Source organism: Lethenteron reissneri, chromosome 12 (genome assembly GCF_015708825.2).
Source record: "Lethenteron reissneri isolate LAM-NWPU_2019-01 chromosome 12, ASM1570882v1, whole genome shotgun sequence".
Lineage (NCBI taxonomy): Eukaryota > Metazoa > Chordata > Hyperoartia > Petromyzontiformes > Petromyzontidae > Lethenteron > Lethenteron reissneri.
The window spans coordinates 5,884,802-5,910,069 of NC_083790.1; the positions used below are offsets into that span (position 1 = coordinate 5,884,802).

The window sequence follows — 25,268 nt, forward strand, 5'->3', positions numbered from 1 at the left end:
CTCTAATCTGGAATTGTAAACATACATGTTTCATTTTGAACACACACACACACAAGGTTTTCAGAAAGTGGCGATAGACTTATGATTGTCTTTACTTTGGCTCAGCAGATGGCAGTGCCAAAGGATGGAGTCAAGGAGAAGCGGGTGACCGTGATGGAGCTGCCCTCCATAGTTCATCATTACCCGGCATGCGTGGAGGGCGACGATTTCGAAATGAGTCCCAAAGAGGGCAAAATTGAGGGCCATAATGTTGGTGGCTGGGGGGACCGAGACAAGATGAACAGCAAGCTGGAAGCAGCCAAGAGAGACTTGCTAACTCTCGTCAAATTGCAGGTGTGTACATGTACTTTTCCTCGTACCTAGTCTGGCACAAGCGCTGTGGTGATATTGCTGCCAGGTACAAGTGTGGATGGCCATGGTTGTTCGGTTGTTCATGTTGCGTTTGTCGTTGTTTGTGTATATGTAACAAAAATTCTAATTGGTTACTTTGAAACATTCAGAATAGTCTACATTTGTATGAGTTCGATTGTGTATGGAGGTCACAGATACTTAAGAGACCTCGACAAAATTCCATTCAGTGAGTTCCTCAGGCAGATGTGTTGGTTACAGTCCACATGCCTGGCCAATGTATGTGCATTCAGCTATTGTTTGGCCATGTCGACCCTAAATGGGCATCCTGCGTGATATACAACATGTGCGGCAATGTTGTGCAGGAAGATCTGGAGAATATGGACTTTATGACGACTGGTACCAGTTGTGTCAAGATTGGCTGCTATGGAATAAGGCTGTGAAATATGCTCTTTGTTAAGGAGCCATGAACACAAAAATGAACAAGGTGTCAGGTGGCTAAAACACAGTTGGCAGAGTACAGCATGTAGATGGTACATGTGCTAGTCACCTGAGCCACTGGGTGTCCTATAGCCTACCAGAGAACCTTTGCCCCTTCACATGTCCTTGCTGTGCACCTAGCCTGGCACGTACCATGGTGAAGCAGCTATTTTTATTATGTACAACATGTAAATGTATCCTCAGGTGTATGGATGGGTCCTCAGGTTTAAAGAGTCTCGAAATAATGTTTAGCTTAATATATTTTTCTACAGGATCCCTCACTGCTCAATGATCGGGTAACCTTGCACAATGTGAAGGCTGGTGCGATGGTGGCCCGGCAAGGAGATCAGGTGAGGCTTGACCAGCGAGAGCTGTGCATGTATGTGACACAGTGGCATAAGGAGATTCATTACTCTAAAATGACATAAGTTGGTACTCTCATTGGTGTCATTATAGCAGTGTGTTTGCTGTTTTATTTTACTGTCTTTACCACAATAAAGCTAACTTTTGTTACAGCAGCATCTTAGGTGATTAAACTGAGTGTACATCGTGCCAGCATTTTATTAGCACATGTCCGCTTTCGGAAGCATAAACCCATTGCTTTGAGCGATAAAGGGTGCCCACAAACTCATTAATGTGTTGTTCTCATCGCCCCCATGTGGTGCAGGATGTGAGCATCCACTTTGTGATTTCGGGCTCACTTCACGTGTACCAGCGGCTCATCGGCCGCGAGGAAGAGGTGCTGCTCTTCCTGGCTCACCCGGGAGAGATCGTAGGGCAGCTGGCTGTGCTCACAGGCGAGCCTCTCATCTTCACCATCCGTGCTGTCAAAGACTGCACCTTCCTGTGCATCTCCAAGGGCCACTTCTACGAGTAAGGTTACATGTCTCCGTGTTGTCGGCAGGCTTGAGATGATGTTCACTGCTTTGGCTGTCCCTAATTGCTATATTTTCTCGGGATGCTGTCGTGGTGTAATGCTTAGCACAATGCAAGTACAATTCAGAGGTCACTGGCTCGATCTCCTGTCTCGGCCCTTCAACAGTGTACAATCGACTGTACAGTGTACAGTACAGTCGATTGGCAAGGTCACGTGGTCGTTTAAAGTGTGGGTAATCTCATCTCTTCCTAGACGTATTATCTGGTGTGCTATAGTAGGCCAAATACCCTCGAGAGCTTTCGAGTAGAGGCCGTTCTGCCAACAGTGGCATGAGCAAGTAAGTGCAGTTCTGCGCCTTTCCCTTGGTTTACGTTGATGACGTTTTTGAATTGTGGGCTACAATGTTGCAATGATGATCAGATATGAAATGTGTTTTTACCCTCTTAAAATGCTGCTAAGTTTGGTCATTAAGTCTGGTTTTCAAATGCACAGCAATATATTAGTTTAACTTCATATACTTACAGTAAAACCCCGGCAAGCTGGATGAATAGGGGGGAGCGCTGGTCCGGATAGCTAAAAAGTCTGGCAATCAAAAACCACTAATGTATTGCCGCGAGTAAATTGTAAAACTCTTTATCTAAGTATTTTACACATTATACTATGATGTGTTCTTGTTTACTATATTTTGCATTTATATTACATAGCATATTGCAAAGCATATGCTAAGTCATTTATTTTAATATATTCTTTGCATTTAATATACATTTTAGATATGTTTTAAATTACCCAACCATAAGTGCAAAATCTGGTGAACTGTGATCTTTTATACTTTTTCAAACCTTTACCCATTTATTTATTTTCTATTTGGAATTATTGCCAAGTTTGGCTCTACACATCGCTTTTTCCATTCCTGTGTCCAGGATTTTTTTCTAAAATAAAAATGAAACCCTGTTGCAAAACTTCCAACCACAGTATTATTGCCATCTGCGTTTTGTCTTTCAGGATAATGAGAGAAGAACCCAGTGTGGTGCTGAGTGTGGCGCACACGGTGGTTAAGCGGATGTCCGCATTTGTGCGACAAATCGACTTTGCGCTCGACTGGGTGGCGGTGGAAGCGGGGAGAGCTGTTTACAGGTCGGTCTTGTGCCCCACTCGCACTCGGCCTCTTGGCCCATGTGTGATCTTTCCCGATTATGCATTGCTTTGTTCTAGATTTTAAGTTTTCGTGACTGCAAGGATCCATACTCTTTGATTTTTTCGGTAAAGTCACGTAGGTGAAAATAAAATAAAAATTAACCGGCTAAATTAAATCACGACGTTTCGGAAGCAACACAAGCATCCGTCATCAGGTGTGACTGCTCCAGCAAAATTACTGTAGCTCTCTTCATACGCTACAGTACACCTAATGACGGATGCTTGTTGCTTCCGAAACGTCGTGATTTAATTTAGTTGTTTTATTTTTATTTTATTTTGTTTTCACCTACGTGACTTTACCGAAAAAAACAAAGAGTACATTGCTCTGTTATCGATGTTTTCTTTTACCAAATGGCACTTTACAATACTGGTAGATGTATCTTCATCATTGCGCTAAACAAATCTGCGATGCATTTTATCGCACGCACCTATTTAGGATGCGGGACATTTTTCAAGTTACAGGGTATATTTTTATTATATAGGAGAAACATGTACAGTGTAGGCAGATACGCATTACTTCCCTTGTGCCTCGCCATACTCTTGATATAATTCCAAAGTCGGTGTGATCAGTATATACTTACTGCTATAGGTAGGAAAACATGAAAGACTTTCGTATTTCAATATTTTGCACCATACATGACCCAAGTGCAAACCTGTTTTGATAATTAGCTTGTATTGTTACGTGCGCTTTGCCACCCTTGAAAATCGAAACTTTATATTCTTGGTTCTTTCGGTAAAGTCACATCCACAGCAAGAAAATTTGAAATTTTCTTGCTGTGGATTTCACACCTGATGATGATTGCTTGTGTTGGAGTCGAAACGTAGTGAGAATTTGTATTGTTTTATATTTGTATTTTATTATTTTCCTTCTACGTGACTTTACCGAAAGAACCAAGAATATGAATCCCTGCAGTCACGAAAGCTTTAAATCAAAATCTAAACTTTCTTCCGGATACAAATTTAAAATGGTGCCCATATTTAAAACGAAAAGCTTCTTCATAACATTAACCCACTACCAATGCGTTACAGACAAGGAGACAAGTCGGATAGCACGTACATTGTGCTCAGTGGGCGACTGCGTTCGGTTATCAGCAACGACAACGGAAAGAAGGAGCTGGCGGGAGAGTATGGCCGCGGGGATCTCATCGGAGTGGTACGTGACACAGTGTTCTTCATTAAGGATGGTTTGAGCTGCACTTAATAATAACACTGGTCAACACACTTTTTCTGGCATAAGGTATTCCAATGGTTTTAAGGTAATTTTGGGGTGCTGATTCCAAATCTGGCATCAGTTTTTGTCTATCACATCAGGGTTTTGAGATATCAAATAATGCATTTTCAATAAAAACTGCAGAAGAAAGATATTAAATAAATGTGGATATCTACATAAAATTAGATTATGAACACACTATCCTAAAAATACAGCACCATATTTTAATACTAAAGCAGTCACTGACTCGCAACAACTTGCAATCATAAGTGACAGTTTATTTTGGGTAAAATCAATGAAAGTGGTGTATGCCGATAGCATAAAAATGAGATGTGATAGAGCAAATCTGAGATCAGATTTGGAATCGGCACCCTGAAATTAGTCTAAAACAGCTGCAAAAGTCCAGGCCAGAAAAAAAAGTTTTTTTTTTGTTGACCTGTGTAATCGAGCATTCACAAGTTCTACTGAGTTTATACTCGTGGTAATTTAAATTGTTACAAATGAATTGCACGTCATTTTACGTTGTCCCCTTTTCTTGCCGTTTGTTATATTTTTAGGTGTACTCATTTGTCACGTAACATCGAGTATAATGTTGCTCATGAACTTGGGAGTTATCCTGTGTAAGAGGAGCTGACAGTGTTGTGACCATCCCTTGGCAGGTGGAGGCCCTCACGTATCAACCACGGGCCACCACGGTGCATGCCGTCCGTGACTCAGAACTGGCCAAGCTCCCAGAGGGGGCCCTCAATACAATAAAACGACGATACCCTCAGGTTAACCACACTACAATGCTCATTGCTACCCGATGCGTGCTACATTTTTTGCAAGTGCACGTGGGGGTGGAGTCATGACGCCGTTAGTACACTGCGCTAGTCCTGGCACATGCGTAGTGTTTGTCAGTGTTTTGTCGTCAAGCTGTATGTCATGTGCATCGGCAGGTGGTGACACGGCTCATACATCTTTTGGGACAGAAGATTCTGGGAAACCTTCAGCAAGGGAAAGGACCTTTGGGAGGTGAGCAGTGCAGTATGAATCGAGAGTCCGTTTATGAAAAAGCATGTTTTACATTGACACTTGGAAGGCTAAGTAATCAAATTCAAAACTTGATGTTGAAGTTAAATTCACTCGTATATAAGTGTCTTATATTTGCAAAGGTGCGTTTGTTCGATGACAAAGGATTGTGATTGCTTGGTTTTTCATGCAGGTGGTGGACTGGGCATTGCCACGGTGCCAAATAATCTGGACATGGTCGCAAACCCAGCCAGCAACTTGTCCACTGTGGCCATCCTACCAGCCTCAGACGATGCCCCCATCACCACCTTCACGCTGGAGCTCATGCACGCCCTCTGTGGTGTTGGTAAGCTTTGCACTTCACTCTGTCGCATGTAACGATGATGCCTATGACCATAGCACTCAGAATTAGGCGAATCTCGTCAGATCTTGGAAGTCAAGCAGGCTTCAGCCTTGGATAATGCTTGTCTGGATGACCACCATGCACGCCATTGTTTTTTTAGGCAGCTGTAGGTTCTACCTGGTGTGTAGCAGAGGGCTTTGCAGCAAAGGAAATTGTTGTGCTGTATCTATATATGCCCATATCCATGTTCCCTGCTTTCACAAACCCACATTATATAGATTTGGTGAAGTATGGTCAGTTCCCCATGATGGACATGGCATGAGGAGGCCTTTATCCAGCAGGAAATGTGTAATGTACCTCTCAGAGACACTGTCTTGTTCAGTTATGTATATATTTATTATGAATAAAGTCCTCCCACTCACTGATAATTTAACAGGTATCCGCGAGTTGACTATATATATAGTTGGGCAACTTCTGTGACTCTACGCGACGCTCCCTATGTAGTTGGCTGACTACGTAGGAGCGGACGCGTAGTAGTCACGGAGACAATATTAACTCGATCCAAGATGATGAAGACGACGTGCGATGACAGTTTCTTGGTTCTCTCCACAGCAGTTCAGAGCCCTGTTCCACGCCGGCTTTTATCTACCCCTTGACCCGGCCACGCCCCTTCACCCCAACACTCTCTACCCTCATCTGAGCCTGTTTGTCCCTGTCTCAATTATTATTTATGACCACTTGGGTCCCGTGCTATCCTTACGCGACCCTGTCAGTGCCCGTCACATTAATTAGTAACCACGGTCACAAGGAGCCGTACTGGCCCTACACGAGGAGTGGACGTTTGTTTCTTTGTTCCACTTTATGCCCACTAGTAGGTCATATTTTTTTTGCACTTGTCAACACGAAGTAGACTTCGTTTATGCCTTTACCTTGTGGTTCACAGGTCCTCCACTGCTGTTGAATAGTGACATCATCAAGGAGCGGTTAGGGCTGGCTGCCCTTGACAGGTAAATTAAATTATTCAAAGCTTAACTGAAAAAAACATGATGTCACATTCACCGCATAAGTTTTTTGGGGGGCAGGTTCCTTCTTGAATAATGACTAACATTTTCTGTAAATTTTGATTTTGCCACATTGTTAAATTAGCCTGCACGAGTACCGACTGTCAAGCTGGCTGGGCCAGCAGGAGGACATCCACCGCATCGTCCTGTATCAGACCGATATCACCATGACTCCGTGGACCCAGCGGTGCCTGCGGCAAGCCGACTGCATCCTCATTGTGGGCCTCGGGGACCAGGAGCCAACTGTTGGCAGCGTGAGCACCCACAGCCAACCCACACCTGCTGTACCTGAGGATTGTATTATGGTTGCCACTGAGATGAATTGTCCCACTTTGTATGGTGGTTTTAGTAATACCAAAGAGCCCAGAGTATATATTTTCTTTTAATGCTGTGTGTTAAAAGTTTATTGCACGGAGATGAGACGTATACATGCGTGGTGTGGAATGGAAGGATAGCGATTAGAGAACTGTACTTATCTCAGAATCTCTGGCTTTATAAATCAGTGACAGATGTTGCCTACCTGGCATGAGCTTCTGTATGATCAACATTGCTTCAAAATGAGTGCATGATGTGGTGATGTCAACATTATAAACGGAGAGGCAGACTTTGTGCCACACCCTCAGTCTATGCCAGCTCTCGAAAATAAATTACCCAATGGTTCCCAACATCATTGCTTTTGTGCGTGCGCGATGGTGGGTACTGCCATCCGCCCACAGCTGGAGCGCATGCTGGAGAGCACGGCCGTGCGAGCGCTGAAGCAGCTCGTGCTGCTGCACCGTGAGGATGGGCCCTCCCCGGCACGTACCGTCGAGTGGCTCAACATGCGCAGCTGGTGCTCGGCGCACTTGCACATTCGCTGCCCCCGCAGAATCTTCTCTCGCCGCAGCCTCCCGAAGCTGGTGGGTGTGTAGTGCTGCGATGGGCTTTTCATTTGTGTACTCTTTCGGTAAAGTCACGTAGAAGGGAAGTAATAAAATAATAAAACTAAAACATAACAAAATAATTCTCACGACGTTTCGACTACAACGCAAGCAGCCGCCTTCAGGTGAAGAATGAGACACTGCCAAGCTTGGAGCTCTTCTTCCACCTCCAACCCAGCTTATATATAAGCTCCAAGCTTGGCAGTGTCTCATTCTTCACCTGAAGACGGCTGCTTGCGTTGTAGCCAAAACGTCGTGAGAATTATTTTGTTATGTTTTATTTTTATTATTTTATTACTTCCCTTCTACGTGACTTTACCGAAAGAACCAAGAAGATGAATCCCTGCAGTCATGATAGCTTTAAATCGAAATTTGTGTACTCGTGACGTCATATTTAACGGCTGTGTAATGACGTTTCAATCCCTTCATTTGAAATTGTTCCTTTCACTTTCATCACTGTCATCATCATCAGCAGTGATCTATCCTCTGCTGGTGAAGGCCTCAAAAGCCATTTGGCTTTAAAACTGTTGTACCCAAGAGATAATGGCTATGTAACAATGTGTTGATGAGAAAATGTGCTGATTTATATTTTAAAATCGTTATTCTCACAATATATGCATCAAATCATACACGTGAGAATATTTTTTGTTATTCGTATACATGTGGTAGGTAATGCGTTCCTTTGACCCCTTCACTCACTACAAGTCCTACGTTCACTACAATGGAAAGAAAAACCTATTGATTCTTGAATAGAATCCCAACCCCGAGTTTTGACAACTCATCAAATTGCAAAGGGTCGGATCGTTTTCCATGTCTACAATTTTATCTCTAACATGCTATCCAAATTGATATTAACTGCGTAAAATGGCTTTAATTTTTTCCTTGTATTTTTTGTTATTCTGTTACAGAGAGAAATGTACCAGCGGTTGTTTGAGAAGATCCCTGACAGACACAGTGACTTTTCACGTCTGGCCAGAGTGCTCACTGGAAACACCATAGCACTGGTGTTGGGTGGTGGAGGTGCCAGGTGAGAGCTCAGCTTTTGCCAACATTTTTTTGAGTTACTGACTTCTTAGCGTTTGGAATACTGTCTGTGTGATTTAAATTCTCAAGACCATGGCCGACTATTGAACACACAACTCTTGTTTTTATAGCACGTCACAAATGGGACTGCATGGTACTGCTTAGGTTGCCTACTGAGTGTTTCGGCCTAAAGCGAGTCCACTTCTGTGGGAATAACTAAATTAGTGCCTAATTGTTGGATTTAAAAGCGGCAGAATTAGTGTTAAACCCATAATTTAACACTTTTTTGTCGAATTACTGCTAACTTGAGCCCCTTTACAGCCAAATTCTCTGTGGCCCAATTGGCATTACTTTATAACTACTGGCCCAATAACTTGGGGTTTTTATTCCATCTCAAAAAGAGAAGAGCATATTTGATCAATTTAACAGCTCAGCCTACCTGTGTGGGCTGGGATACACCCCTGACATTTTTGACATCCTTGGGCATGTGTGTATCTGTGTACAATGTAGGGGTTGCTCCCAGGTGGGCCTCATTAAAGCCATGCAGGACGTGGGCATCCCCATTGACATGGTGGGAGGCACCTCCATTGGCTCCTTCATAGGGGCTCTTTACGCGGAGGAGAGGAATGTGGGACGGGTGCGGACTCGTGCCAGGGAATGGGCCATGGTAAGGTGACACCATTGCTCGAGCTGGTCCAGCCCTTCAGAAATCAAACTTTACATTTTCAGGTGAACAACTTTTGTACGACTAAATGATACAGGGAGGAACAATGTTCCACACTGCCCACCAGGGATTATTTAGCTGTCTGTCTGACTGTCTGTCTGTCGTGCATAAATAAATATATAATACACACAGCTCTTTGATTGGTGGAGACCTTACAAACAGCTCTGATTGGTGGAGACCTACTGCCGGGTACGGAGAGGGGAGGTGCCTAAGGGAGGAGGGTCAGGGGAGGGGCCTAAAGAAGGGGGGAGTCAGGAGAGGGACCTGAGGGGGGGGGTTCAGGGGGGGGGTTCAGGGGAGGGGCCTGAGGGGGGGGTCAGCGGAGGGGCCTGAGGGAGGGGGGGTCAGGGGAGGGGCCTAAGGATATGGTGGGTGGTCAGGGGAGGGGCCTAAGGGAAGGGGGGTCAGGGGAGGGGCCTGAGGATATGGGGGGTGGTCAGGGGAGGGGCCTAAGGGGGGAGGGGCCTAAGTGAGGGGGGGTAAGGGGAGGTGCCTAAGCAAGGGGGAGGGGCCGATAGTTAAGGGGGCTGGCTACCTGGCTGTCTGCCTGGCTACCTCAAGTCAAGTTATCTTGTACACAGGTAGAGGAACAAGAGGTTCCACACTCCCCACCAGGGATTATTTGTCTGTCTGTCGTGCACGAATGCGCTGTCCAACCAAGTTCCTACCTGCCCACTCCGAAGGAACGTGTTAAATGCACTCGGTCTGGTCAGATCTCAGAAACTCGGCAAAGCTGAGCCTGGTTTAGTACTTGGATGGGTAACCACCAGGGACCAGGAGATGGCAGTGTTGAGTTTTTCCTGTTTCCTTCAAAAGCCAGAAAGCTCATTAATGTTATTGGTCAAACATCCAAATGCAGGAACCTCCTGAAAAAAAAGTCTGGTAAAAAATAGGCATTGTTCTTATTTCTAACTTGTGAACACATACTGCTGGAAAGCATTGGTACAACAAGTAATTAAGCTGCAGGACCAAATTTTATTTTATTTTTACGCGGTGAAATGTATTACAGTAGTGCACATGTGGGTTTTATTTCACTCTCTCCTTAGTTCCTGTATTCTTTTCTCCGAATGCGTAATGTAGGAAATGAAGTCGGTGTTCAGAAAAGTGCTGGATCTTACTTACCCGATCACCTCCATGATGTCAGGACATGCTTTCAACCAAAGCATTAGAAATGTGTTCAAGGACAAGCAGATCGAGGTGAGTGTAACTTAAAGCAAACATGTAAGCGTTTAACCAATGTAATGGAAACTTTTGTGAAAGTTAGTGTTAAATAAACGCGATTAAAGTGTGCTTTCGTGGTTATACAATCGTAATGCGTGTCATCAAAACAAACATTTCACTGTATTGGATTGTGCTTGTAAATTCTGATAACATTTCCTCATTTTATGACAGGACCTTTGGATTCCCTACTTTAATGTTACAACTGACATTACTGCCTCTACCATGAGGGTGCATACCGACGGTAGGTTCTAATTTTTTGTCACCTAAATTATCATATGTTCTTTATTTAAAACTTCAACCTTTTAAAGGTAAATGGAAATAGTTAACTCCTCTCCTTAAAATTAGCATTCATTTGTTTTTTAAGTTATTGTTTACTAATTATTAACAAACTCATTTGGGGTGTTAAAGTTTTGCATTTCCAGGTCAGTTGCTTTCATGTTTACGTCTGTAAGAAAAGCATTGCAGGAATGGAATTCGACTTGTGAAGGGGTAGAATCCACCATGGAGAAGCATCGGATTTTATTTTTCCTGTGCCCCGCTCATGCACTGTGACTACAAAGGCCGAATTTGTATGCACCGAGTAGCACAGTCAAAAAGCTACATTGTCTATGCTGATCGCAAAGCTAATGCAATGTGGTTATGTCACATTAACACAGGGCCAAGTATACAGAGCATAGGGATTTAACACTGATGTATACATTGTGCATTCTATATATTTCTAAATTATGGTCACGTTTACATTGTGAACCATTTTTCTAATTATTTGCAGTCCGTGTGAATGCATTGAGCACGGACTGCTCAGTTTGCCCTATTCGCTGTCAACTGTTACCGCGTCAGTGGGTTGGTGACTCCTTGTTGAATTCCACATGTCATGAAATGTACACCCCCTTGGCAGCGCTCTCCAACCATTTGCCAACGGATAGCCATACCGTCCCATGCGGTGTTAATGGGCGTGCCGAGTTACAACCTCGCCGTCACCCAACATCATACACCAAACTGCAAGATGCATGTGTTGCCGCTTGTCATTTGGATAGCCATGTCCTATATGTTTTCGAAGCCATCCGTCGGCTTTCATTTACGAGAAACATCGGTGACAGCGACTAAATATGCTGGTCACGCACAAAACAATACTAACCATCTTATAATTTAGTATATATTCATTAATTATACAAAGAACGTAGATATAAAAATATACATTTTCTGTTCGGTGCATCATATAGCCATGAAATGTTTTTGTACTGTTTGTTGTTGTAACCTTATTACCTGCCTCGACTGGACATTTGTGAAATAGAGCTTTATTGCTCATTGTATTCCTCTAGTATAAACACATTTTCTGATTCTGCAGTGTTTTTAATAGATAAGTTACTTGTGAGAAATAGTGAATGGTTGCACTAATGTTCAAAATTATACTTATTAAACGATGTTTTTAACGCAATGCATTTTAAATAACATATATCACGAAGTGCTGCACGGTAACATTTTGAGATTTGGCTGCATTAGATGAAACATTTGAAGACACTTTAAGTGAGGCTTAAAATATGTAAACTCTTCTTATGTATACATTTACACTGATATAGAGTATTATTATTTGTGTATTTGGTTGAATTAGGTAAAACATTTAGGTGAAACATTTGAAGACATTTTAAGTGAGGCTTAAAATATATATTTCAACTTTTCTTATGTATACATTTACACTGATATCGAGGATTATCCTTTGTGTATTTTCAAACTCAGAGTAGTTTAATCATGTTATGACACAAGCCTCTAACCTATGTATAATTGATTATAATGTTATAAAATTTTACATTTGCGCCATTGAATTGCAATGTATATCATATTATATAATATTAGTCTTGATTTGAAGCTTTCGTGACTGCAGGAATCCATATTCTCTGGTTCTTTCGGTAAAGTCACGTACATAGAAAAAATAATATGAGAAACACGACGTTTCAGTCGCAACACAAGCATCCGTCATCCCTGTATTATTTTTTCTATCTCCGTGACTTTACCGAAGGAACCAGAGAGTATATGTATTATTATTTGAGTGATTTATCACAGTTTTTCCTGTGGCTGATCTAGACATGAAGTAATATTTTTTGTCCTTAACATGCAATCATGACTGTTATTGAAATGTTTAGATGTACGTTAAGTGCTGTCACCTGGGACATAGTTCACTTAGTACATCCATAATACTACAGTATTACAATCTGTATCTAATTTGGAATCTATTATACAAGCCGTTCCAAATTTTAAAATGTAGCAGGAGGTGCTTAAATTGCTTGATTGTTGTGGCATTTCTAACACTTCTAGCCTATTAATACAACAAAAAATCAGAAGTTCTATGTATCTAACCTCGTGTGATCTTTGAATTGTTCTAAGGGGATTGATTTTTACTGATGAATCCCAAGTTTCCATGGACAATTTAATATCTTCCTTGAGTTACATTTCTATGAAACAATAACTTGAAATTATATGCAACAATTATCAAATTTTAACACGTAGGCTTTCATGACCAATATTATTCATAATACAGGTTTTTTGGGTTAGATCTTGTTTTTTGTGTATTGGAGTAACTGTAAATGTTGATTTTCTCTCCAGCACATCGGTGTGCTGGAGTAGTAACTAATTGGGACATTTTGTTTACATGACAAACCTTACGATTTGGCTGCGTCTCGTGGTGGTGGGTTAACACTTATAGTTACCTCATCTAACCCAAAAAAAGCCTTTTATCAACGATAATCAAAACGAACGAAACGTCGTGATTATTGTCCATGGAGACAGGGACAGTGCCAATGAGTTTTTCAACTACCTCTGTTCTGCTCTTAAAACAAACAGACACTGGCCCTTTGACCTGATATCAATATTTTAACATGATTAACTAAAAAAAGCAGATTCATGTCCTATTGTTACACTGTGATTTGGACTTTTGCTTTTACAATTTATTGAAATCAAATTTTGTGTATTAGAGCTACATTTTCTTTACTTTCGTATGATTGCGTGATATAATTATGTGATTTATCCCCCCCCTCTACTTTATCGAGATCCTAAGTTCACTTTTTTGTTTCATCATAACATGCGACATCACTTCCGGTGCCCCAAACTATTTCCGTTATATTTTTTCGATCCGACAATTATTTTTCATCAAGTCCGTCAAACATTCTACCAAAGTCACATTTACTCGCCTCATTAAGCACTCATTTCTCGCAGACTAAAGAAAAACCTGTGCGTTTGAAGCACAACGTGTGATTGAAGCACACTGCGCGATTGCCGCGTAGAAAAATCGTGTCCTTTTAATGCCTTGCCTTTTTTTTTGCCTCTCTGTCTCGCGCTGATCCGCGCTCCCCTCCCCCCCACCCAGGCAGCGTGTGGCGCTTCGTCCGGGCTAGCTCCTCTTACGCCCCTTATGTGCCCCCGCTCTGTCACCCTAGGGATGGACACTTACTTGTGGATGGCTGCTATGTTAACAATGTCCCAGGTCAGCTTGTCACTCCGTCTGATGTTGTGGCCATTCTCTCTCGCCTGTGTCCGAAGAAAGCTTTATCCCCACGTGCTTCGTGTTGCATGTAGCTGCGGCCGATTTGATTGCAGTCATAGTTTCTCTCGTGCTGCCAAAATGAGATGCCTCTAAAAATATTGTATTCTGCAGATGAGAATCTGCATAAGCGCAATTCAGATGTTCGCGCAAAAATCCCGGCCAAAATATATATTTTGGTCTCCTAAAATATGGCTCTAAGCAACTGGTTTATGCATGAGGAATTCCACCGATGTTTGAAGAACACCAGATAATAATGGTTCTTCTTTAGGATAAAGCTTTCATTCGATAACAGGAGATGGAGAAGATGCCTAAACTTGCATCATGCAGTCAAGTCTACACTGAACGAGGACGTAAAAATAGCAGCATCGGAACAAAATTACTTATAAATGATTGAAAATATATACAGCATTAACAAACTAAAAGCAGGTCATCGACAATAAAATATAACGACGACATTTCCGTGCATATGATCCTTATTGCTGCTTCAGTCCACACTCTGTGTAGACTTTCCTGCAGTGATGCCCACGTTCGTCTCGATGATATAGGAAGCGCTCTGCTTCTCTTCCTCTTCCTGGTTGGGTGTTTTCCCCCGTAGGCTCACTGTGGCGATACACGCGAGCTAGCATGTCTCTGTCAGGGTACCTCCCTCCTCTCTGTGACCCCAAGGATGGCCATTTACTCATGGATGGAGGCTACATCAACAACTTGCCAGGTAACAAGGTTGCCATTTGTAACGGAGGATGAACGAACAACGTGTCACTTCTCGGTTGCCCATCGCAACTCTGCCCCTTTTTTGGTAACCTGCGGAGGCACAAAAGGAGTGACCAGTCAGAAGGAATGAACGTAAGAACTTGTGTCCTTGCGCGTGAACACTGCGCCATCTAAATTGCGTCACTGTCTGGCTCTCTGAGAAATATATCTTCGTCAAACCACCCATGCACTGTGTAGTAATGCTGGCCAGTACATTTATTGTGGGAAGAACATTGGGTATGCTGATGTTATAGAAGCAGACAATCATAGGCAGAGAACAGAGGAAGGTCTTGAGGCTGGACTTCAACAGCGATTTGGAGGTGACAACACGGATGACTTGAGGGTAAGGATTTTCAGACATACAGGGGCAGCAGAGGAGAACGAGTGACGTCCCACTGAGTGATGGTTGACTGGGTTTTGAAAGCTCCATTGCTGGATGGGATAAATGCATGTTATGCTTTTTGTTAGTATTTTGAGATTTTCTATCATCGGTCACATACATTATAGCAATCAGATGATATAAAAAATAATAGATATCAAATACTATTATTGATAGATTGTTTTTATAGAAAAGTTCAATTTATTCTATCCTGCTTGGGCAGGTCATATTTCTAGAAGTAATAATAGTCGACAGTCAAGACTAACAGGAGTAGCAATGGTTGCCAAAGGAGGTCACTTTTGCCCGAATATACGTCCAGCGCAGAGACGGAGCAAATAAAATAAAGTTTTGTGCAGATGCCAGAAGGATTGCTATTTCGCAGGCCTGTGAGGGATGGCGACTACTTGAAGACTTTCATTCAGCTGTGGATTGATCATGGATGACGATGTAGGGGCATGAGGCTGTTGCTATGATCAGTTTACGTTGCAAAACATGATCAGAGAACAAACACAAATTAGAGACTTATTTAACCGTAAAGGAAAGTAAGCCGCCTTGGGTAGAACTCGTTGCTTGAAGGGATAATGGCCAATAGCCAAGACTGGTGATTGATTGGCAGTCAATGGAGATAACGCACCAAACAGGACGATCACTGCAGGGATGGAGTTAAAGATATGTGCTCAAGCGAGATGGATTGTAGCTTCGCATTGGCGTGTTGGAGGCCTTCTAGCAGTGGATAGTTAACATACATATATAGATAAGTACGTGAAAGGGTCCTTAAATTTTTTTGGGAAATTTGGGGGATGTCCGTTATACTGCAAAAAACTAAATACATAACTAAATGTAAATGACTTATTCACACGTAATTAATGCCTAACAGATTTAATCAGCACAATAACACTTTTAAAGCAATCGCTATGATAGACTTAATCTGAGTCACTTGCCATCACCATGAAGCAGAGGTGAAATGCTGATTGTTGGAATACTAAAGAGAGTTTCTAACAGACGTGAAGAAATAATTTTGTTTCAAAATTAATGTAAATACATTTTATAAATCAAGTAATAGGTTTTTACCCTTTCAACTGGTGCAAAAACTGCACCTTTATACAAGGCTTTATAAAATATATATTTTATAAATCAGTTCACTTCACAGGGCACGTGGGTGACTTGCTCGCTGAATTTCATACCATACATAGGAATATAGTTTAATAAATGGTCGTTCACATGCATACAATTGTATTCACTGCAAAGTATTGCGATTAGCATATTTACATTTCAAAGTATTGCCAGGCACACATTGGCATAGAGTTGCATTCTGTAACCTGACCACAGCTTAATTAGTGCAGAAATAGTGTCCTGATTGGAGTGTATTAGTTTATTTTCTCATTTTTTTAAAAAAGTATTTTAGGTAGCCTTTCCAGCTGATTCTGAATTCTGCGTTACTCGAGTCTTGTCTCTGGGAGGTCTTCCTGTTTTTGCATTTATTTTTTTCCAGAAAGCGATTCTTCCTCGTGTTGGGACTTGGGGAGTGCTCTGTGTTCATCGTACATATTTGCCCCACAGCTGACGTGGCCCGGTCAATGGGGGCCAAGACTGTCATAGCCATTGATGTGGGCAGCAGAGATGACACAGACCTCACAAACTACGGGGACTGCCTGTCAGGCTGGTGGTTGCTCTGGAAGAGATTCAACCCCTGGGCTGAGAAGGTCAAGGTGAGGGGATGTTTTTCGTAAGGTTTTGGCATGTTACAAGGGCATGGCTGATGTCATGAGCTGCTGTTATTCTGGATTTCGTCTGCCCAAAGACTTAAAGGCATGCAGAGTTTGTATTTGGAGATACATTTTCACTTTGATGTGAGCCACGTGTGTACGTATGTCTGTTGAACTTCTTTCGCACCTCGCGTAGCCAACCGTGCTAATCGGAGGTGCGACATGGTCAACCTAGACGAGTTAGTGGGCCACATGATTAGCCCCTCGGTGGGCCACAATCTTGACATCGTGCTTGTGCACGAATCATGGCCCCACGCATCACCCTCGACACACTTAGACCAGGCCATCACGATTGGCTCACCAAACCAAAGTGCTGATGATTTTGGTTATAATGCGATTCGTGGCATGTTTCCAACATCACTGTACATCGCTCAAAATAAGTTTTTCCCAAAATGTAACTTTTGCTATCAGTAGCATATCTTGATGTGAAGAAATCACAATTCGAAACTTTCAAGCAGTCCAGCACATTGTCTCATAGAACAGGCTAGGATTATTTTGGACATCTTCTGAATTCATTCTAATTGGTATTTTTATTCAAACTCGAGGCACACATGAAGCATAAGTAATTTTTGTGATTTGGTGGCTGGGCTTAACGCCATCCATTTGCTCCACTTTATAACCCAATTTGATCTCAAGTGTCTGAAACCCAGATTCTCAGCAGTGCCAGCTCAGCTCAGCATTGACGATCTTCTTTGTATAGCTGATGTAGGTGTAGGGCAACAACTATAATTTTATATCGAGGTGATTGAACCAGATCATTGTGTCAGGAGCAGCGAAATGTATTGCTGTGATGATGCCTCTGAATTGTGAACCGGGCATTGAGCCGTTATACGTTCCACTGACAGGGGCCACCTGTCACCTGAAACAGAACTTAACGTGGACATGCCCTTGTGGCGGTTGATTCGTAGGTGCCGGACATGGCAGAGATTCAATCGCGCCTTGCGTACGTGTGCTGCGTGCGGCAACTGGAGGTTGTGAAGAACAGCGACTACTGCGAGTACATACGCCCACCAATCGATCGCTACAAGACCCTGGACTTTGGAAAGTTTGACGAGATTTACGTAAGTACTTAATGCTATGAATATCTTGACAGTGATTGGTGATTATCAGCTTCTCTTTAATATTATTTCTTCTTCTTCCAATGCATTGTGAAGTATATGCTGTGAGCCTTCACTGTGATCTTCAAACACCACCTTGATGTAACAATAATAATCCATTACTCGTTTAGCAGCGGTGCAGTGGTTCATGCACTGCGCTAGGAACACAGAGACCCGAGTTTGATTTTCAGCCTTGGCTAACAAGCGACATCTGAACCAATCCTGGGCCACTCCCTTTTACCAACCCGCACTAACCGGTGTAGTGAAGCATGGTCAAACAACCCCCATGACCAACATGGCATGGAGAAAGCCTTTGTCCAATGGTGGATTACATCGCACAGTTTTAGCTTATAATATGAGGATACAGGATATAAACGAATTTCGATTTAAAGCTTTCGTGACTGCATGGATTCATATTCTTGGTTCTTTCGGTAAAGTCACGTAGAAGGGAAATAATAAAATTATAAAAATAAAACATAATAAAATAATTCTCACGACGTTTCGGCCACAACGCGAGGACGGCTGCTTGCGTTGTGGCCGAAACGTCGTGAGAATTTTATATTATGTTTTATTATTATTTTATTATTTCCCTTCTATGTGACTTTACCGAAAGAACCAAGAATAAGAATAGAAACGGTTTTGCTACATCTATAATTCATTACAATGCAGGTTACATAGCAAAGTGCAAGTTGCAACACCTCTCCAAATTAACAACATGTTACGTGATATGTAGCGCAGATGTGCGGCTCAGTGACACTCTTTATTCACTGCCTGTTTCTGTGTTTGTCTCTGGCGCTGCGACACTGCAGGAGATGGGCTACCAGCACGGCAAGACGGTGTTTGAAGCCTGGGAGAGAGGTGACGTCATTGAAAACCTGTTGAAAGACGGACAGTCGGAGGACTTCTGCAAGAGCAAGAAGCTTGATGTGAGTGCCCTGGAAGACGAAAAATCCATCTTCTATAACTCCAAACTTTTTATGTACAAACATTTTCCGCACACCAAATTTGTATTGTCTTTTAGACTGTGGGTTAACTGGTTTACACAGTAAGCAATCACTATTTGCAAAATGTAAAAGTTCAAATACAACATTGTTTCACTAATGTGTTTTGATTAATAATGCTTTATTGTTTCATAAAAACATGATAATATTATGTTGTAAAATACATTAAAAAAAAATCCACAATATGCTTGTATTATTTTCACAGGCGCTTACATGTCCAAATGCCTCATTCACTGATCTCGCTGAAATTGTGTCAAGAATCGAACCAGTTAAGGTCTTGCCCTCCGTGGAAGGTGAGAATTACGTCTCGGGCATATACAAATATGCTGGTAGAGTTCTAAATGTTAAGCTGTATATACTGGTAATTGACAACAGGAAAGTAAATTGAGTGTCTACTGCAATGTTTTAGTTAATATACTTCATGATTTTTGTTACTTATGTTTATTAAGAGAGATTAACCTTATCACCCTATAAAAAGTCTAATCAAGTGTTTTTTTCTTGTTCTGGAAAGCGATGTGAGGTTATTGTGCTTCAATACTGCCATGTACTTATACTTGCATGCCTCTTAAGTGTGAATCGTGAAAACCACGTGTAACAGGTGGGTCGCAAGAAGGCCTCCCGATAAAACACCTCATTCAAGACCCAAACATCATCAACCGTATCAGAACGTCAGCACCATTTCCACAGTGCCATTGCGGCCATGCAACTCAACTTGTGGAGCAGATAGTAAACCCCCCACTGGTCTGCGCTCCTTCAACAGACGCATATCAAAACTGCACACAATTTCTCCTGAAGCCCGTCTCTTTGCTAGCAGACCTCAACATTGGCGTTTAGCTCCTGAACGCGTTGCCGTACGCAAGAATAGAATGAATGAGGAGTTCTCGTGTCAATAGAATTATCCGTATGCAAATGTGGCACTAAACGCTACGTTTTCATCACCAGAGGTGCAAAACGGCGTTAGAGAACACACACCGTCACAAGGCCTTTATAGCAGAGGACTTAACAGCGATTTAAAGCTTTCGTGACTGCAGGGATTCATTTTCTTGGTTCTTTCGGTAAAGTCACGTAGAAGGGAAGTAATAAAATAATAAAAATAAAACATAATAAAATTATTCTCACGACGTTTCGGCTGCTTGCGTTGTGGCCAAAACGTCGTGAGAATAATTTTATTATGTTTTATTTTTATTATTTTATTACTTCCCTTCTACATGACTTTACCGAAAGAACCAAGAAGACTTAACAGTGCTTATTGCTAGGCACACGTTGAGAATTAAGCATGTCTTAATAGCTAATGCAAGGTTGCAACGAAGTTGGTGGATAAACTTAGCTGTGTTGTCTTCAGACGAACGGGATTATGATGCAGGCGATGAGGGGCTGGATGAGGATTACCTCAGTTTCCAAGCAACCTTTCATGGTACAGCTATCGGCTTGAGTCATTCTGCCTGAACCTCAAGTACTTGGCTTGCATGCGTGCGTTCTTTAACCTGCTCATTTTGCTTTTGCAGTGTTTTTTTGAGTGAAACTGTGTGCGGTGCCTTAGTGTAGTCATTGCTCTGGTTCATAGCTTGTGTGGTTATTTTAGATGTCATGCATCGTGCTTGTGAAGGCGGTTAGTCTTGTGGAGAAAAATGGCTTCATGAGAAACTACTGGAGCCTAATTTCTGACACAATCTACCCCCTCCTATTTTTTGCAATAATTATTTAATGGATTTGAAATTGCACAAAATTGGATTCTAATACGTAGCTCGTAGTTTTGCCATTTTCTCAGAATGTTTTGAATGTAGTGTTGTTTCTTACTCGCTCTATTTAAATATGTCTCAGTGAAGGTGAAGTAATTATTTTTAAGGCACTATAATGTTAATTTGAACAATACCAGTGTCTTAAAGCTCACTTATATTTCACATGAAAAAACATGAATTTTATATTTATCTTTTTCGTAAAAAAAATGTACGCACAAAACACCACCAGGTTGGTAACCAAAGGCTTGTGGGTATGCAATGCCAGTATATACAGAAATAAACCTGCATTGAAGCCAAAATCACAGCGTGCATGATACTGAAGTATGCTGGCAAGTGTTATCCAACCCATCAATCAGAATATTTGACACCTGGATCTGCTTATTCTTGAGATAGATTGGAGGATTGGTTATTGGGTGTCCCTTCCAGAGAGAATATGATCCAAGAATATGCCTTTCATGCTATCAGCCAAACTTAACTTGATAACATAAGGCTATCCCACTTCAAGGTAGTATTACACAGTCTTGTTACTTGGTGTAGGGGCGATTTGGAATGTGGTATGCCAAATGTATCTGCACGCTTCCTTAGGTAAAGCAGGTGTTGGCTGATAATGCTTTTTTCCCATCTGTTGGTTTGTGATGTGTGTTGAGTTTTTTTTTTTAACTCCAGTGGCTTGCTGCAGGATTTCACAACTGAGCAACACGTCTTTGTTGCGATTGTTGTATCCACACTAATTGCAATGTATGGACAAATAGTAAAATTCACCCAAGTGGGACAAATCGCTTGTGGTAATGATGTTCAATGGATTGATATGTAGTATTCAAAAACTACCACTTAAATAAATTCATATTTTTGTGGGCCAAATAAGCTTTAGAATAGCGATATTGTGTGATTGGTTGGTATGTGGCGACACCGATGCAGCTCATTTGTCACGTTGGGGTGAGGTCACAGTTTTATTCCAATGCTTTTCATTTTTTCAATGTTTTTTTTGGACAGCGGACGAGTCGGACAACCAGACAGACTACGAGGACGAGTGTGCGGACCAGCTGTTGGCTGCAGAGATTGACGATTGCCTTGCTGAACACGAGGATATGTTTGAAACGGTACGACAGCCGTTCTGAGCTCAGATATGGTGAAAGAAGTGCCGATTGCCATTTGTGTTGATCTAAATTTTATTTTGAAATTTAGCAAAATTGCTTTCTATTGCGCATTCAACTGTTTCATATATGGTGCAATACAAGTTGCTTTGATGGTGCCTTTTGAAATCGTTGCAGTTAAGGCCTGTCCGGCTGCTGCAGTTTCCATATTTACCAATCAATGATTATGTAATAACACGCTGGAGACGGCTTGTAGAATCGGTCCTTTTATTTCACTTTCTTTGCAGTTCACAAACACTCCCCATTGCTGGCAGGCAACGGGAAGTGTGCAGACAGTCACCAGAGACCCACCACCACGTGGCACCCAGAGCCCCACTCGTGCGTGGCCTCTCCCTCTCTTAGTTCTGTGTCTGACCCCGTGTCTCTCCTCTCTCCCCTTATTTAATGCCTGGGTCACGTGGTACACTCCAGCCAATCCTCAATAGCCTGCGCCGAATGTTCCAGATCCCCCATCAACTCCCGGTACCATGCCCCCGACTTGTCTTCCCATTGGCTGAGGCCAAGACCACCGAAACCAATCACCTAGCTGACATCCCGTGATCACGCTGGGGCCATGCTCCCAGGCTCTCCCCCCATTGGCTGTAAAGCGGGACCGGCCAAGCCGATCACCACGTGAATCTGACATAGGCTCTTATTACAATTACATGAAATATATACAGGTGGTCCCCGACTTACGATGGAGATGCGTTACGACGACCCCAACGTAAGTCGAAAATATCGTAAGTCGAAGATGGCCTAGCCTACCCAGGAGTCTTAAAGAATGGTGATAATTTAGCAAAACAGAGCAATTTACAGTACCGTACTGTATAAACTATATACTGTATGTTTTTATTTATTAATTACAATACTGTATTGCACAGTGAAATTTAAAGTATAAAACAAGGTAAATTCTTAGCCTACTTATATGAACTGCAATTTCATAGAAAGTTTTTTCAGGAAACAATTCTATCTGCTATAAAAACTGTTAACATACATTGAACACCGAGACAACTTAACTCCGTCGACCGCTGGTGAGAGTGAGAGGCATCACCACACAAGGCGGGAGATGCGTACAGTACATCCCGGCAGCGTCCCAACGTACAGCGTCGTACCTCGCATGCTGCTGCGTTTGCCTGCCGCGCGAAATGTAAAATATTGAACAATTTTGTCATATCGCTATCGCCATCGTAAGATCGAAATATCGTAAGTCGGACCATCGTAAGTCGGGACTACCTGTAATTGGTATACGCTGACAGTTGGTATCAGATGCTTGAATTGGTGACGGTCCCAAGAACTGGGTTTTAAGTGTTCCCATTTCAGAGAGGGGATGCATGATATAGTTCCTGCTGTAAAATTTGAAAGCATTTGACCATTCGAGAGATGAGTACTTCAACAGGAACTTACATTCAACGTGTGTGTTCTGTTGTTTCTCTCCAGGACGAAGAGCAGCAACTGAGAAAAAGGAATCCTCATCATCTCAGAGGTTTTACTGAAAACGATGTTCAATAGAGAATTGCACTTAAGTGGAAGTGGTTTGTTTCAGCAATGCAAGCAGTCGGGAAATATCGTGTGAAATGAACAAATTGGTGAGAAGTTAAAAGGATCAAGAAAAAAATAGCCTCACTTCTTTGATTAATGAACATAATGTTCAGCTCCGCCTTTTTTATGTTAATGTTTATTTTGTAATTTTTATTTACTACTGATTAGTCCTGTAACAAATCGCACAGCTGTGTCTCTGAAAGGGTTAATTAAAAGTACTGTATAAATGGAGTGGACAAATCATGCCATTCCAGGGATTTAATGTCAGTGTACCTTTTAAGCCAAATGTGCCTTAATATAGGTTGTCCAGAGTGTTCCCATCAGGCATTTATACAAGTGGTAATTGAATATTCTGTAGTATCTGCTTGTATTTCTTCTTGATTGTCTTGATGCACTTTGACGAGTGCACTCTGCAGAACCCAACATGTCACATTTGGCTCGTTGGAGAGAACTTTAGCATAGCACTTGCGTGCAAATGATGCAATGGGAATGATCATTTGTGTTCGGCCACAATTTGTCAAAATCTAATCATGGAGATTACGCTACCAATGGGTAATGCCATTCGCACACACATGTAGACAAGCGTGCACTCATTACATTTCAAATCCCAAGTTTAATAAAACATCAGGGGCATAGTGAATAGAGATGGTGAAATACTACTGTAGAGTAGTGTTCAGAAAGGATCAGGGCTACCCAATCCGTTCCCATCATTTTTTCCGCCTTCAGTCTGTTGTGCTTCCACGCACCTCCGATTAGCACGGTTGGCTTCGTACGGTGCGAAAGAAGTTCAACGTACATCGTGTGGAACCCAGTGAGTGTAATTGGAAAACAAGCACATGTTACGCGCTTTTATGAAGGCACTGTGTGTGTGGTAAGCCCCATGTTGGCCCTGACCAGGAGCCAAATTCAGACGTAGAAATTAACTTTTCTGTGTCCCTGGTGCAGGCTGTTGATTTCATGGTACAGTGCAACAAGCAATGCAAACAGTAGTGTTTAGTTTATTGTCTGTAATGACTGTCTTTGCTCATGTACTCACTCAGCTGTAATAATTGCTGCTCTTATGTCTTGTTGTACCATTTTATTTGAAAGACTACACACATCACACTGTATGTACTGCATTTGTAGCTAATATGTTTTTTTGCATGATACGTTTTTCTTTATATTGCCAATATATACTATTTAACTGGTGGTTTTAAAGTGCTGTTTATAAAAACCAAAGACGTTGTGCCAATACAGTGGATATATTTTGCCGTCTTAGCATTGACATTTCTTTCCTGTTTTGCGATTTAGAAGTTACTTAGCTCTCACATTTTCCTCATGTACATTATGCTGTGATTGAAGGAATTTTTGACATTTAATTGTTTTAATTTGCAAGTCTACACGATGTATAATTTTAAACGTTCACTTTATAAAGTGGTGAATTGCTGAACATTGTGCGTGTTTTTTTATGTAAATATAGTTATATTCTTTGGATCTTTTGGTAAAGTCACGAAGATAGGTTCTAATTAATAAAAAATAAAATAAATAAAAACTACGACGTTTCGATCACAACACAAGCGATCGTCATCAGGACAATCGCTTGTGTTGTGATCGAAGCGTTGTAGTTTATTTTATTTTTTATTAATTTGAACCTATCTATGTGACTTTACCGAAAGACCCACAGAATATGAATTCCTGAAGTCACGAAAGCTTTAAGTCAAGAAAATATAGTTTTATTTAGCTTTAAAACATTGGAGTGGATGAATGAGTCATTTTAATATTCTGCTGGTTAAATGAAACACATTTTAGTATAGTTAACAATGCGGGTCAATGTTTTTTGTATATGACTGGGAATGCATCCTGAATGCATCCTGCCTCAAAATTAGGTTTGACAAGAACAGTTAAAGAAGAAATGACAGTCCCTAAATATCCTTACAT

General features: G+C 41.8%; 1 protein-coding gene across 8 annotated transcripts in view; it reads left to right on the top strand.

Annotated features, from left to right (window-relative positions):
• Positions 1–24,780, top strand: part of PNPLA7 (patatin like phospholipase domain containing 7) — a 43,289-nt gene extending 18,509 nt beyond the window's left edge. For 4 of the 8 annotated variants that reach the window (XM_061550570.1, XM_061550568.1, XM_061550573.1 and 1 more), the window contains 23 exons: positions 106–333; positions 1,101–1,178; positions 1,496–1,701; positions 2,708–2,839; positions 3,929–4,052; positions 4,769–4,882; positions 5,048–5,123; positions 5,314–5,466; positions 6,407–6,470; positions 6,610–6,778; positions 7,241–7,423; positions 8,353–8,471; positions 8,978–9,134; positions 10,272–10,388; positions 10,584–10,653; positions 14,543–14,659; positions 16,637–16,785; positions 17,751–17,903; positions 18,749–18,865; positions 19,146–19,233; positions 20,283–20,354; positions 21,673–21,779; positions 23,250–24,780. In XM_061550570.1, coding sequence (XP_061406554.1) covers positions 106–333; positions 1,101–1,178; positions 1,496–1,701; positions 2,708–2,839; positions 3,929–4,052; positions 4,769–4,882; positions 5,048–5,123; positions 5,314–5,466; positions 6,407–6,470; positions 6,610–6,778; positions 7,241–7,423; positions 8,353–8,471; positions 8,978–9,134; positions 10,272–10,388; positions 10,584–10,653; positions 14,543–14,659; positions 16,637–16,785; positions 17,751–17,903; positions 18,749–18,865; positions 19,146–19,233; positions 20,283–20,354; positions 21,673–21,779; positions 23,250–23,321 — 2,865 coding nt within the window. In that variant the 3' untranslated portion in view covers positions 23,322–24,780. Of the gene's footprint in view, positions 1–105; positions 334–1,100; positions 1,179–1,495; positions 1,702–2,707; positions 2,840–3,928; positions 4,053–4,768; positions 4,883–5,047; positions 5,124–5,313; positions 5,467–6,406; positions 6,471–6,609; positions 6,779–7,240; positions 7,424–8,352; positions 8,472–8,977; positions 9,135–10,271; positions 10,389–10,583; positions 10,654–13,770; positions 13,888–14,542; positions 14,660–16,636; positions 16,786–17,750; positions 17,904–18,748; positions 18,866–19,145; positions 19,234–20,282; positions 20,355–21,672; positions 21,780–23,249 lie in introns of all 8 variants that reach the window. The other 4 variants (XM_061550571.1, XM_061550575.1, XM_061550569.1 and 1 more) reach the window with 3 other exon arrangements.
• Positions 24,781–25,268: the final 488 nt, after the last annotated feature.